This window comes from Hemitrygon akajei, chromosome 9, assembly GCF_048418815.1.
Source record: "Hemitrygon akajei chromosome 9, sHemAka1.3, whole genome shotgun sequence".
In the NCBI taxonomy this organism is placed as follows: Eukaryota; Metazoa; Chordata; class Chondrichthyes; order Myliobatiformes; family Dasyatidae; genus Hemitrygon; species Hemitrygon akajei.
This window is the reverse complement of record NC_133132.1, coordinates 83,159,397-83,173,766: the sequence shown is the minus strand read 5'-3', so window position 1 is coordinate 83,173,766 and position 14,370 is coordinate 83,159,397. Positions and strand designations below refer to the sequence as shown.

Here is a 14,370-nt window from a genome sequence, read left to right as displayed (position 1 = left end):
GATAAATAAATCAGAATCTGGAAGTCGAGTAGATAGGGGAGTCCCTTAATGAATGCTTTGCTTCAGTGTCCACTAGTGAGAGAAAAAGAGGCTAATCTGCTGTAGCATGTTGAGGTTGAGAAAAAAGTGGTGTTAGAGCTTCAGAAAAACGTTAGGATATGCAGACAGTTGATTCATGTGGTTGTGTTAAAATATTGAAAGTGTATATTCAATAACATAGCTTGTTAGCATAAATTTTTGGAATATACTTAAGCAAGAATTTAATTTTTTATATAATTGTTACATTGGTTTGCAGTTAAGTTTAAGATGACCTCTCCAAAAATACAAATGTCAATTGAAGTTTACCTCAAATATTTTGCTTTTAATGAACAAAAGTAATCTAGGTTTTAGATAATGTATAATGATTTGATGCAAAATATCTCACACAAAACGCTGGAGGAACTGAGCAGGCCAGGCGGCATCTATGGAAAAGTCGACGTTTCGGACCAAGACCCCTCGTGAGAACCATTTATACAAAATATATTTACTGATGTCTAAAACATAATGACAGTGTGTAATAACCAATTAAGATCATTATGTGTGGAATTTTTTTTCTGTAGTTGTGGAAAATTTAAGCTATATTTGAGATTCATGTGTTAACCATGTACTACTGATTCCTATGTCACTTTAAAATATTAAAAAATTATATTTTGTTTATTTTCTCTATAGTTGGTACTGAAGAGGAACAGGAGGCAGTAGAAAGTGCTGCTGCTTTTCTCTTCAAAACTTTTCATAATAAGGACCATGTTGGACAAGAAGAAACAAAAGCACTTAAACAAATGTTTGGGCCATTCCCTTCTTCAGCTGCCACTGCTGCCTGTAATGCAGTGTATAAAGTTGTCACATATTTTTGTGAAGATGTACTACAAACATTAATTTCTACAAATAAACCTGCAAGCTACAATTCTCAAGCACAATTTGGTAAACACATTAATTTTTCATTTGAATCATTTACTTTGGAATGTATAGACGAAATATCCTTGAACTGCGAGGACAACAACCACAAGGATTTCAGTCTAGACTATAATAAATATGTGAACAATCATCAAGAAGATTATAAAAATGGATTGATTGATAGTTCAGATCTAAATTCTTCAAACAAAGTGGATGGCTCATTTTTAAGGCAACAAGTTAATAACTATATTGTTCAAACCTTACAAGAATCAGCAGATCGACCAACTGCAGATGACTTGTGTGGTACATTGTTTGAGATGCTGGCATCTTCTAAAAGTGATGATGAACTTCAAAATGAGGTATGTCAGACATTAAGTTTATAATTCCAAACTGACCATAATCATTCCATAAATATTAAGAATTAAACAAGATTACGTGTTTCCAAAAAAAGATGCAGAAAAGTGAAATCAATATTTAGTTCCTGAAATGTACAAATATATGAAACATTGGTATGTAGTAGTATTAGAAAATTTATTCCTGTTTTCATTAAATCACTGTTCTGTGCTGCCACCCTATCTTTTCCCCTTTCTCTCACTGCATCTCTTCCTACCTCTTTTGCCAGCTCCCTCTAATCTTCCTTCATCCATCTCTCACAATTTCCCTACAGTCTTACCTCACTTTCTCTCTCATCATCTGCCCCTTGCTCTGCTGGCACCCTGTGATTTCAGGATTGCTGCTAACTCTCTAGCACAAGGTCTCCCCTGACTCTCTGGGTTGCTGCCTTTTGCTGGCTCTCCCTCTTTCTCCTTGATTACTGTCTCTTTCTTCACAAAAGCTGATAACTTTTATTAGAATATCTTTTTCTTTATTTTTGACCCCAAAGTTTATATTGCAATATTTTTCTGCTGTTCAGTGGTAGCTTTTAGGAATTTTTTCAGTTAGATGTAGTAGTTTGGCAATCAAAATTATCCATGAAGCTTTCAGATTGCATAAACCTGTTCTTGATTTGCCAGTATGTTCTGAGAAAACTCTTGTGCCCTTACTGAATCTGGCCCATGTATTATTCCAGTTTTTCACTGATGTAATTAGTTCTGGACTGCCAGTCTGAATTGACCTAAATGTAACAACCTTTTGTAGATTAACGAGAAACCCAGTTACTGCTCCCTCAGGTCAACTCAACAATGCATGGGTAATAAATTACATTCTTGTTATTACCTTATAAAGAGTTTGATGTCCATTTGACAACGTATTTGCATTCTGCCTACAGTAGTAAGATTTTTATTTTAAACACATTTACTTACAAATCATTTCAGTAAATGTCCATTTTCCCAATTAAATTCATTTGCTAACTCAGCTATATCTGTTGTCAAGAAGTACCATGGGCAAACAGTTGTGAGCGAGTGTATAGGCACATAATGTTGGTGGAAAAGTTACCAAAAGTACATGCAAAATTTTACAGATAATTTGTACCATGCTATTCAGTTGTTCTGGCTCTTATCTCATATCATATTACTGCTATTTGAAACAGGTGCATTTCTTATTTTTTTTTTACTTTTTAGGTAATTCATTGTAGTGACTGATTATAATTTTTTGCAGGTTTTACTTTTTGTAAAGGCTGTTGATGGACAGCAAGTATTGATGATTAAATCCTTTGTGATGGAAGACTATATGTAACTTTGAAATATATATTTAATATATGGCTATTTCTAGATTTGCCAGGTGTTTGCATATCTTCATTTTAATTTATTTTATCAGACTTTTTTCACAGCTTGGTCAATAGAATGGTCAATGAATATTTGATTAAAAATACTGTATGGAAAGTAACTAAGTAATTACTGTGATCACAAAATCCCAAGTTTAAAGTGTAGAGCAAGGAAGCTATAATTTCTTAAAAGAACAGCAAGCTTTGTACTTGATGACAATATATTTATAATTCATTTGAAGTTTCTTTTTTTCTCAAAATGTATTTCATTTTAGTTATTTGAACTTCTTGGACCTGAAGGATTGGAATTAATAGAGCGGCTTTTACAGCACAGGTCTATGATCATTCAAAAGGCTCTCACCCACCCTATGGATCTCAAGCCCAATTACCTTCAGGGTAAGAATTCTACAAATTGAAATAAAAGAATCTGGAACTGAATGAAAATTTTAACTAGAGCCATTCGGGATCTACTTGTATTGGGGTTAGGGTCATTGTATATTTATAGAGTGAGATGGTACACCTTGACTTATGGTGGAAAAGCAAGGTCTAATGTAGAATGTGTATTTGAACAGGGTGGTAGATTAAGCACTTTGTTGGGGATGAACATGTACAGATCATAATGTGTCATGAAACAGGCATAAGGTCAGTTTTAATAAAGGAAACAAAGCATTGGCATTAATTTCAGAGTGTTAGACATGTAAAGCAAATAAGTTGCACCAAGCTTTGTATGATCTTAGTTAGGTTAGACTTGTCTCCATATTATACTCAAGGATACAGAATAATTAGAGAAGCTACACAAAAAAAACTTCAATGAGATAGTTAATGAGAGATTGTACATATAAGGAAAAGTTGAATAGGTTGGATTAATTTCAACCGATTCATAGTCCTCTTGGCTAGGTAATTACAGATTCACTGTTTCCTAATGAAAGGATCAAATGACCGACCACTCATTTTGAAACTGCTCTACAGGCATTCTGGACACCCTTGTTACAGATACCTTATTTAAGAATTATGGTTGAAATTTTGTGTATTGGATGTGGGGGCATTACTCCACAAATGGTTGTAATGCCTAGATCTCCAGACATCTGGCCATCAACTGCACAATTTATGGTAGATGTTCTTCTGGTCTTCTACCTCCTTTATATTTTGACCTTTCCAACCAGGGAAGCAGCATGTAGATATGTATCAAAGTTATCCCTACTCACTATGTTTTTGATATGCATATAATAATTAGAGTGAATGTTTGAACCAACTTCAATCTAACCTATATAGATAAGCAGTATTTAATAAAGGATTTAGGGAGGACAGCCTGCTTGACTAGTGTCCTGTATGTCAACCCTGAGATTCAAATCATAGGACAGATAAAATTATGTAATATTGATAAATGCTGTAGGTTGATATTCATTGGTATGGTATTTATATGATTTTCCACATTTGTACCGTCTGTTTTCTTAGCAATTGGCCAAATATTACATGTTGGAAATTAGGTGGCTTTGCATTTTTTAGAAAGCATATTCAAGCATATCTAGGGTTCCACATTAGTGATGCTATAACAGCTCAGGTTATCAAAGTTCAATTCCCGCATCGTTTGCAAGAAGTTTGTACGCTATTCCGATGAGCACATGGGTTTCCTCTTGGTGCTCTGGTTTTCTGTTACAGTCCAAAGATGTGCTTGTTAGTAGGATAATTAGTGATTGTAAATTGTACTGTGATATGGCTAGGGTTAAATAGGTTGATTGCTGGACGGTTTAGCTCATTGGGCCTGAAGGGCCTGTTCTGTGCTGTATCTGTACATAAATTTATAAAAAGAACTGTTGGTGACTAGTTGGATAAAACCCATTTCTATATAAACTTATCCTCAATCCATATACTACTAAAAACTCTCATGCTCTGTTTGTTTGTTACCTCTAATTAGCACAAATGGTGCATTACAGCGGCACTTTGGCTAAACCGGCTTAAAATGCGCTAACTTACAGAATGCAGGCAAAGTTCAGGGTTATATATTTGTATAAAATTGCTCATTTGCAAAAATCAACACGGCCCACTTTCACCCAAGAGCTAATCCACCATCATGGAAATCGGGACGTGACACCATGACATATGCGCATGGCCAGCCTCAGCAGTGACACCAACTGGAGCAAAAGGGCAGGGCAGCTCTATTTCGAGAGGTCACATATTACCATCAGCATGTGCAGGATTGGGACAAATCTAACTGCCACCCATCAATAAGAGATAATTAAATCTTATTGTAATGACGTACTTCTCTTTCAATATTTTTATTAGTTTCTGCATAAAGGAATACAGAGTACAAGAAGATATATATTATAAGTTTAAAAAAAGTACTAAATACATTGTATTAAAATGAAGTTACAATCACTAAACCCTGTATTCATAAAAATTAAATTAAATCATAATATTGAAATATAAAAAATTTGGTATACAGAAAGAAAATCTAAACCCACTACCAAAGTCAGAGCTGTTAGGAAAAGCAAGAAAAACGAGGGGAAAAAACCCTTATCATATAATATATTATTAGCCACCATCTGTACTTTTACAACAAATCAAAGGTTTTGAAAATAACTCAAAAATGGACCCCACAATGTATAAAAGTCTTGACTAGATTCAAAAACTGAACATTGGATCTTCTCTAAATTTAAGCATGACATAACATCCCGTAACCTGTAATGACGTACTTTGAGGCACCCATAAAACCCTTTGCTGCAGTCAAAGGACAGCGGTGAATATATCACGTCCATTTAGGAGAGCACCAACCACATCATCAAGAATAATCAGCTTCCTTTGGTATTACTGCTTCATATCTTCTATCCAGCATTAGGGTAAAAAAAATATGGTCAGCCTAATTATACTGCGTGGAAAGAGAAGGGCGATGCTAAACGTTGTCAGGAAGCGGCAAGGAGAGGGGGAGAACAAGAATTGGATGAGCCCAGGGCTGCACAACTCCATGATCAAAGAGTCAGGACAAAAAAGATGAGAGGGGAAGAGACAAAGGAGCTGAGAAATGCACGTCTCCAAGATCAGAGACAAAGAAGAGATGAAGAGACGGCACATGAAAAGACTCCATGTCTCCAGAATGACAACGAGAGGCACAAGGGTGGCAGATGAACCAGAAATGTTGCCATCAGAAGTGTCCTTCGTTAAATGAGGAGGAGCTATATTTGCCTTGCTATGCTTCTTTCTTCTTCAATAAACTGGTTTTTCTTCTTCAATTTCCAAAGCAAAGCAATATCAATAGCATTCAGGAAAATGTCATGTTCATTCTGGTCACATCAGACTTTCTCTCAAAGGGTGCCCCAACGGGTCACCCTGTTGTCTAGTAACTGACTATGTTGTTCAGTGCTAGCATCAGCAGAACAGCCCCTGCAGAGACCCTTTTATAAGTCCACAACATCCTAACCAATGGGAAATATACTGCAAAGTGATAGAGTGTATCTTTGTTCACAGCCACATTCTACAATACACAATCTACTGAACAATGTTGCTGGACTGTTGTACTTTTTCCTTTGTCTCTTCTTCACTTTCCTTAAATTTGACCCTTACTTTATCGATATTGTAGTTTTAATAAAGGATCTTAATTGAATTTATTGCTCATCAAGACTCCAAATAATCAAAATTATTATTATGACACTCAATTAGTCAATCTTTTCACACTTAGCTTACTTAGGAAATATTATGTGGTAACAGAAAACTCACCCGAAGTCTTTTTTTACTAAACATCATCAGCCCATTGTGTTTCATAATCACTTTAATTTAATTTGTGTATCTAATGTAATGTTCAATTTGTTACTACTAAATCTAAATGGGAATTTCACAGCAACACACTTCTATTTTAATCAGCAAAAGTTCCATTGAAATCGGAATACTTGTATTGCGCAGGATAGAGATATGTCTCTACCAGAGGAGGTGTAAGGTGTTCCTTCCCTCCACCTGTCAAGGGAGCAGGTGCTGGATATATGAGCAGCTGGTGCATATCACAAGTCCAGGTTATGTGACCACTGATGCCAGACAGACAATCTTTGAAGTGTATTGATAATGGCTGGGTTCGTCCGTCTTGTAAAGACACTGCCCAGAAGATAATGGCAAATTACTTCTATAGAAAAATTTGCTGAGTAACTCATGGTCATAGAGACCATGATCGCCCATATTGTACGGCACAGCACATGATGGTGATGATGAGTATTGTGCATTTGTTTTTGCATTTGTATATTTTTGTGGTAATGTCCCTTTTCCATCATCTCCATAGCCTTCCTTTAGTCTGGAACATGCACTATTCTTTCATGTGAATTGCCAGAATTTGTACTTTATGATGCAAACAATTATTCAAACTTCATGGAAAAGTAGATAGGATAGACTAACAATTAAGTACATTGCAGATTAGCTTCAGTTGGTTCATGGGTCTCTGTAGATTTAGTATCTTGGTATCCAACAAAATGCAGTGTGGTTGCTGACTCTTCAGTTCTCAAATTGCATAGTTTTGCTACTCATATTTCACTTTAAGTGACCAAGTCTTTTATGCCTATCTTAATATCTCCATGTGTTGCTTGGTTTATTTTTATGATTTTGTGACACAACTTGAGATGTTTTACTAGATTGGAACCACTTAATAAATGCAAATTAGATGCACAAAAATGATTCCAGGATTGAATGCCTTGTCAAATGAAGAGCATTTGATGGCTCTGGGCCTGTATTCACTAGAATTCAAAAGAATGAGGGTGTCCACATTGAAACCTGTTGAATGATGAATGGCTTTGATAGAGTTAATGCGGGGAGGACGTATCTTATGGTGGCTGAGTCTAAGACAGGAGGACACAGCCTCTGAATAGAGGGACATGCTTTTAGAACGGAGACGAGGAGGAATGTCTTTAGCCAGTGAGTGGTGAGTCTGTGGATTTCTTTGCCACTTGCAGCTGTAGAAGCCAAGTCTTTAGGTATATTTAACGCAGAGGTTGAAAGATTCTTGATTGGTCAGGGCATGGAGGATACAGGGAGAAGGCAGGAGATTGGGGCTGAGAGGAAAACTGGATCAGCCAGGATGAAATGATGGAGCAAACTCAATGGGCCAAATGACCTAATTTTGCTCCTAAATCTTATGGTCTTATGCTCAACATTACATTAATCCCATTTACAGATACTTCAAAGAAAGGTTTAGTTGGAAATTCACAACCCATATATGGCTGTCAAGTCACTGTCCATTCTGAACAAGAAAAACAATTATTAAAACAATGTCGTAAAGAAGAAAAACGGCAAGCTAAACGAGAAAAAAGAGATGAAGGGGAATTTTCGGGTGATGGACCTCAATATTTTGATCCAAAGGAATTGCGAATACAAAGGTAAGACAACAAATTTCAAAGCTATTTGCTTCCAACAATTTAGTTTAGGTAATTTGTTTTTACAAAATGTTAAAGTAATTTTCCTTTCATTGACTGAAAACACCAGTCAGTTAATAAAAAAAAAATCATTGATCTATGCCTCAGATTCCAGGAACAACTGAGATTGACAATAGGATGGGCAGTGTTAATGAGTTTTGGATTGGTAATCAAAAAGTACTTAATAAGAATGCAACTGCTTATTTAAATATAAAACATTATAGATTATCAAAAAATGTGATTGTAAGTCTAAACTTAAATTTTTTCTTCAGTTTTGCAAACAATATTCATTCGTGAAGCAGAAACATTTCATTTATTATGCAAATCAGAATTCAACCCTGATTGCTTAGTTTTGCAAGATGCAAAGTGCTCAATCATTAACTAACCTCTGAATCAAAAGATCATTTTGATTGTCTTCAAAAATCAAGAAAAAACAGAATATTTCTGGTTAAAGAAATGCTTGTAGATATGATTTTTAGTTATAATTTTTTTGCGTGTCTTTTATAGGGAGAATGCTCTACAGAATGCAAGATTAGCGCCAATTCTTACAAGACAATATAATTCTGAACGAATTCATTATCCACATGTTTATGATTCACATGGTGAAGCAACACAGACCTCAGCATTTATTGCTGGTGCAAAGGTATAAGTTTGATGTTTTGGGTGATAAAGTTACTTAATGACTGGTTTTTAGCATGCAAATACTTTCACTAGTGCGCATGTTTTCTGACTAGCTGACTGCCTATAATTTAATTTCTTTGTTAAGATTTTCAAAGTAATGAGAACAGAAAAAAGAATAAGTCAAATAAATTTTTGAGTCTGCTCTGCTATTCACTAACATCATGAATGATCTGATCTTTCACTAAACTGATCTCTCTCGCAACTTCATGTTTCTGTTTGATTTCCTAAATGTCCAAAAATCTTTGTAGCTTAGCCCAAAGCACATCATTAATTTAAGACTTCAAAAAAAAATGGTTTCCTGTCTTATCTTAAATGAATACAGGACTGAAGATGTTGTATTTGAATGCAGTCAGTATATGGAATAAGGCAGGGGTCACCAACCTTCTTTGTAACGCAGACCGGTTTAATATTGACAATATTCTTGCAGACCGGCCAACAGGGTGGTGGGGGGGGGGGGTGTTAATCACAACCGGAATATAGGTTATAAGTCAACTCTAAGTCACTTATAAGTGGCTAATACAATCAATTCAGTTTCTAAAAGGGTTTATGTAACAAATTTAATATTAACCACATAGCGCATATTTTCCTCGCATGAATATAGTGATAAGTCAATTATAACTCACTTATAAGTCAATAGCATCATGATATTTTAAGTAACGTTTGGATATTAAACACACAGCGCATATTTTCCTCGTATGACCATATAAAATCATTGCAACACACCAATATCGCTGAATCAGTGGGAGCCTCTGGTCTTGAACTCCAGCTTCCCGCCTGCCCGCCTACTTGGCCAGGTGCGGCTGGTCATGGGTGGGTTGAGAGGACAAGGTAAGGGCCGGAGGTCCCTGTGCCGAGCCTGTGGCGGTCGCAGTCCGGAGAGAGTGGCCGACTGAGCGAAGAGTGCGACAGGGCGTGCGCCCGCCCCCTTGTCAATAGGTAGGATCTGTCAGCCGACAAAAGTTTGGCTCAAGACATGACTTTCAGTAGATCACAGTGAAGTAGCTGCTCTGCTACTTACGAAACCCTGAGCCCGAATTAGGACGTCTGCAAATATTTTAGCACCGGGTTCCCCACGAACATTTGGTGTGCTAAACAGGTTTAGAAGCGGCGCCCATCTGTCCACACTCCAGGCCAGTAGCAACGGCACTTCTCACCGGCCGCTCAAGGCGGCCGGTTACCCGAGACCAACCAGTGATTCCTGGCACAAGGGTATCACTGCATTTCGTTGACTGATGACCTTGCGTGGGTAATGACTTTGCGTGCGTAATGACCCCTCATGCGTTCAAGTTCAACAGTGGGCGTGACGGAATGAGGAAAGGTGCAGCTGACTCGTATCATTTCATATCGACAAATAATATCGTTTCCTTACGGCCCGGTAGCGCATGCTTTGTGGCCCGGTACTGGTCCACGGCTGGTGGTTGGGGACCACTGGAATAAGGTAGATGATCTTCTAGTGCAGTTAGAGATTAGCAGGCATGACGTTTGTGAGCATCACTGAGTCGTAGCTGAAAAAAAGATAATAGTTGGGAGCTTCACATCCAAGGATACTATTGTATTGAAAGGTCAGGCAGGTAGGCAGAGAGGGTGGGGTGGTTCTGTGATAAAATAGATATCAAATCCTTGGAAAGAGGTGATATAGGATCTGAAGATGTAGAATCCTTGTGGATAGAGCTAAAAAACTTCAAAAAGATCCTGATGGGAGTTGTATACAGGTCTCCAAACAGTAGCCAGGATGTGGGGTACAAATTACAATAGGAAATAGAGGACATGTAAAAAGGGCAATATTATGATATGAGAGATTTCAATATGTAGGTAGATTGAGAAAATCAGGTTGGTGCTGGATCACAAGAGACAATTTGTAAAATTTGTACAAGCTGCTCTAAAGAACAATCTTGTGGTTGAGCCCATGAGGAGAAAGGCAATTCTGGATTGAATGTTGTGTTCATGAACCTGATTTGGCTTGGGAGCTTAAGGTAAAAAAGAGGTAGTGGATCTTGATGCTCCTATACCACCTTACTGATGGCAGCAATGAGAAGAGAGCATGTCTTGGGTGGTGGGGATCCTTGATGATGGATGCTGCCTTTCTGCGACGGCACTCTGTGTAGATATGTCCGGATTGGGGAGCATGCCTTATGACAATAGGTTGAGTGAACTTGGCCTTTTCTCCATAGAGTGGCGGAGGATGAGAGGTGACCTGATAGTGGTATATAAGATGATGAGAGGCATTGATCGTGTGGATAGTCAGAGGCGTTTTCCCAGGGTGGAGATGGCTAACATGAGAGGGCACAGTCTTAAGGTGCTTGGAAGTAGGTACAGAGGAGATGTCAGGGGTGTTTTTTTACGCAGAGAGTGGTGAGTGCATGGAATACAGTGGTGGAGGCTGATATGATAGGGTCTTTTAAGAGATTCCTGGATAGGTACATGGAGCTAGGAAAAGTAGAGGGCTGTGGATAACCCTAGGTAGTTTCTAAAGTAAGTACATGTTCAGCACAGCATTGTGGGCTGAAGGGCCTGTACTTTGCTGTAGGTTTTCAATGTTTCTGTGTGGAGGGCTTTACCCGTGTTGGAATGGGCCATATTCACTATTTTGTCGGATTATCCTTCAAAGGTATTGGTGTCTCCATACCAGACTGTGATATAACCAGTCTATATACTCTCTACCACACATCTGTAGAAGTTTGTCAAAGTTCTAGATGTCATGACAAACTTTTGCAAACTTATAAGGAAATGAAGGTTTTGCCATGCCTTCTTCATAATGGTACTTATAAGCTGGGCTAAGGATAGATCCTCTAAATGATGATACTGAGGAATTTAATGTGGCTAACCCTCTCCACCTCTTGATTCCCCTGGTGAGAACTGGCTCATGGATCTTTGAGTTCTTCCTCCTGATAATCAGCTTCTTGATCTTGCTAACATTGAGTAAGAGGTGGTTGTTGTGGCACCATTCATCCAGACTTTGAATCTCCCACCTGTATGTTGATTTGTTGTCACCTTTAATTTGGCCAAGGATAGCGATGTCACCAACAAACTTACATATGACATTGCGGCTGTGTTTTGCCTCACAGTCATAATGTTATGACCCCAGCCCCCTCCTTTGTGAGAATCGCAAGAGCCCTAGTCAAGGGGGGGTCAAATGACCCAAGAGGGGGAGAGACGTGCTGAATAGACACAGGAAAATGGGAGAGAGAGGGAGACGTGCGGAAGACCACGTTCCCCCGGGAAGCAGAATAAAGCGACTCTTTGACTATTGTCGCATGAAGACCACGTGTAAAGCCCTCGGGCAAAGTGGGCTGGTTGAGAGAGAGATTGACACCGGCAATCCCGTGAGGAAGTATAAAGGAGGGTCTGGGGGGGAGGACCCCCTCAGACGCACCAGAAGACACGCTAGAAATCCTGCGACAGCGTTTTGATAGCGACAGCCGGTGGTGGGGTTCGTGTGCGTCTTTTCCTTGCCTGGGATTGGCAACCTCACCACGGAAGAACGGCTTAGCTACAGGGGAGGCCACAGATGAGAGTCCATTCCCCAACGAGACTTCCGAAGAACCGAACTCCTACAGGTTGGAAAACCTGTCAGGTAACTGTTTCATTCAATTCTCTCTCTCTCTTTCTAACAAAAGTGCACCAACGCGACACCACAACGACGGCAGCTGGTGGAACTGCAGTGACCGCAAAAGACTTTTAGATATCCAGCAAACAATATATATCTACATTACCCCTAGACAACGATAGAGCTTATTTCTGATTGATTATTACTCTACCTGTGCTTTAGATTGAGTTGTGACGACGTATATGATCTGAATGTTTTGTATTAACCATACGTTTGTGCCCCTTTATAAATAAAAACGTTTGAAAATTGTAGCATCAGGGTTCAGCGGAACTATCTATCTTTGCTGATAGGTCACCCGGTTACTGGGGAACGTAACAATAATTCTAAAATTAATAGAGCAGGGGGCTGAGTTCACAGCCTTGTGGTTCACCTGTGATAATGGCGATTGTCGAGGAGATATTTTTGCCGATCTAAACTGACTGGGGTCTGCAATTGAGGAAATCAAGGAGGTTTTGAGGCCAAGGTCTTGAATAGATTTGAGGGGATGATAGTATTGAATGCCAATCTGTAGTTGATAAAGAGCATCCATGTTTGCATCTTTGTTGTTCAGATTTTCCAAGGCTTGAGTGATGAGCCAATGAAATGGCATCTGTTGTGGACCTGTTGTGTCGGTAGACAAATTGGAGTGGATCTAAATCGCTTCTTAGGCAGGAGTTAATATTTCATGTTTCATTACCAACCTCTCAAAGCACTTAATCACTGTGGATATAAGTGCTACTGGATGATAGTCACTGTGGCAGGTTACCACATTCTTCATAGGCACCCAAGCACATTGAGTTTTTATCCTTGTAAGAACAAAGATGAAAGCAGATGATTCAATACAATTTTAGTATCTACAATGACATTGTTTACTTTAATATTTTGAATCCAGCAAATGATTCCATTGAATTACCTATTAACAATAGGACCAAATGGGCTTGCTTACACACTTTTGCCGGGACAAAGTAATAAACATGGATGGTCTAAAAGCTTTTCAGTCAGAGAACCTAGATAACCAATATTAGTGTTGTGAGAGCTGTCTCTCTGAGTACACAACTATTGCAATTATTGATAGACACAGCAGATATGCTTATGGCTATCTTTGTGCTAAATAGCAATAAGTCTGGTCTAGAAGCTTCCCTGATCTCAGTCTCTTTCTTCTTTTTCAATCTTTTTATTAATATCAACATGATAAGATTAATACATAGATAATGGGATTACAAACTTACCAAATTAAAATGAACATAAAAGGATACACAAGCAATAAGTACAATATAGTTAAGTCTTCCCACATCATGAATGATACAAATATCATATAAATGAAACAAAAAAAACTAGGTATATCATGTTGAGAAAAAACAGAAAAGAGAAAAAGAGAAAAAAAATATTATTACCCTAAGAAAAACTAACCTAACAAACTGATCACTAACTAATAAAGAGAAAAAAAAGGAAAAGAAAAAGAAGAAAAAAAAATAAAATAAAAATAAAAAAATATTTAAAATATGGGCTGTTCATAATATCTATAAAGAGATACAAAATCATCAGTGTCCCCAACCCCGATCCTCTCAACATATATAATTAAAACTGGAAAAACAAACAGGATTGGAACAGGGTCAAATTACATCATGTGAAAATATTGAATAAATGGCCTCCAAATCTTTTCAAATTTAATAGAAGGGTCATATACGACACTTCTAATTTTTTCCAAATTTAGACATAACATAGTTTGAGAAAACCAATGAAATATGGTAGGGGGATTAATTTCTTTCCAATTCAACAAAATAGATCTAGCCATTAATGTAAGAAATGCAATCATCCGACAAGCAGAAGAAGATAAATGAATTGACTCCATCATTGGTAAACCAAAGATTTCAGTAACAGGATGAGGTTGTAAATCAATGTTCAATACTGTGGAAATAATATTGAAAATGTCTTTCCAATATTTTTTCAAAAGTGGGCATGACCAAAACATATGAGTTAAAGAAGCTATCTCAGAATGACATCTGTCACATATAGGATTTATATGGGAATAAAAATGAGCCAATTTATCCTTGGACATATGAGCCCTGTGCACAACTTTAAAC

The 14,370-nt window shown here is 37.8% G+C and overlaps 1 protein-coding gene across 2 annotated transcripts in view; it reads left to right on the top strand.

Moving 5' to 3' along the window:
* ascc3 (activating signal cointegrator 1 complex subunit 3) overlaps positions 1-14,370 on the top strand; it is a 360,447-nt gene that overhangs the window by 26,116 nt on the left and 319,961 nt on the right. For both annotated transcript variants that reach the window (XM_073056467.1, XM_073056468.1), the window contains exons 4-7: positions 709-1,292; positions 2,911-3,031; positions 7,782-7,983; positions 8,527-8,662. In XM_073056467.1, the coding sequence (XP_072912568.1) occupies positions 709-1,292; positions 2,911-3,031; positions 7,782-7,983; positions 8,527-8,662 (1,043 nt within the window). The remainder of the gene's footprint in view (positions 1-708; positions 1,293-2,910; positions 3,032-7,781; positions 7,984-8,526; positions 8,663-14,370) is intronic.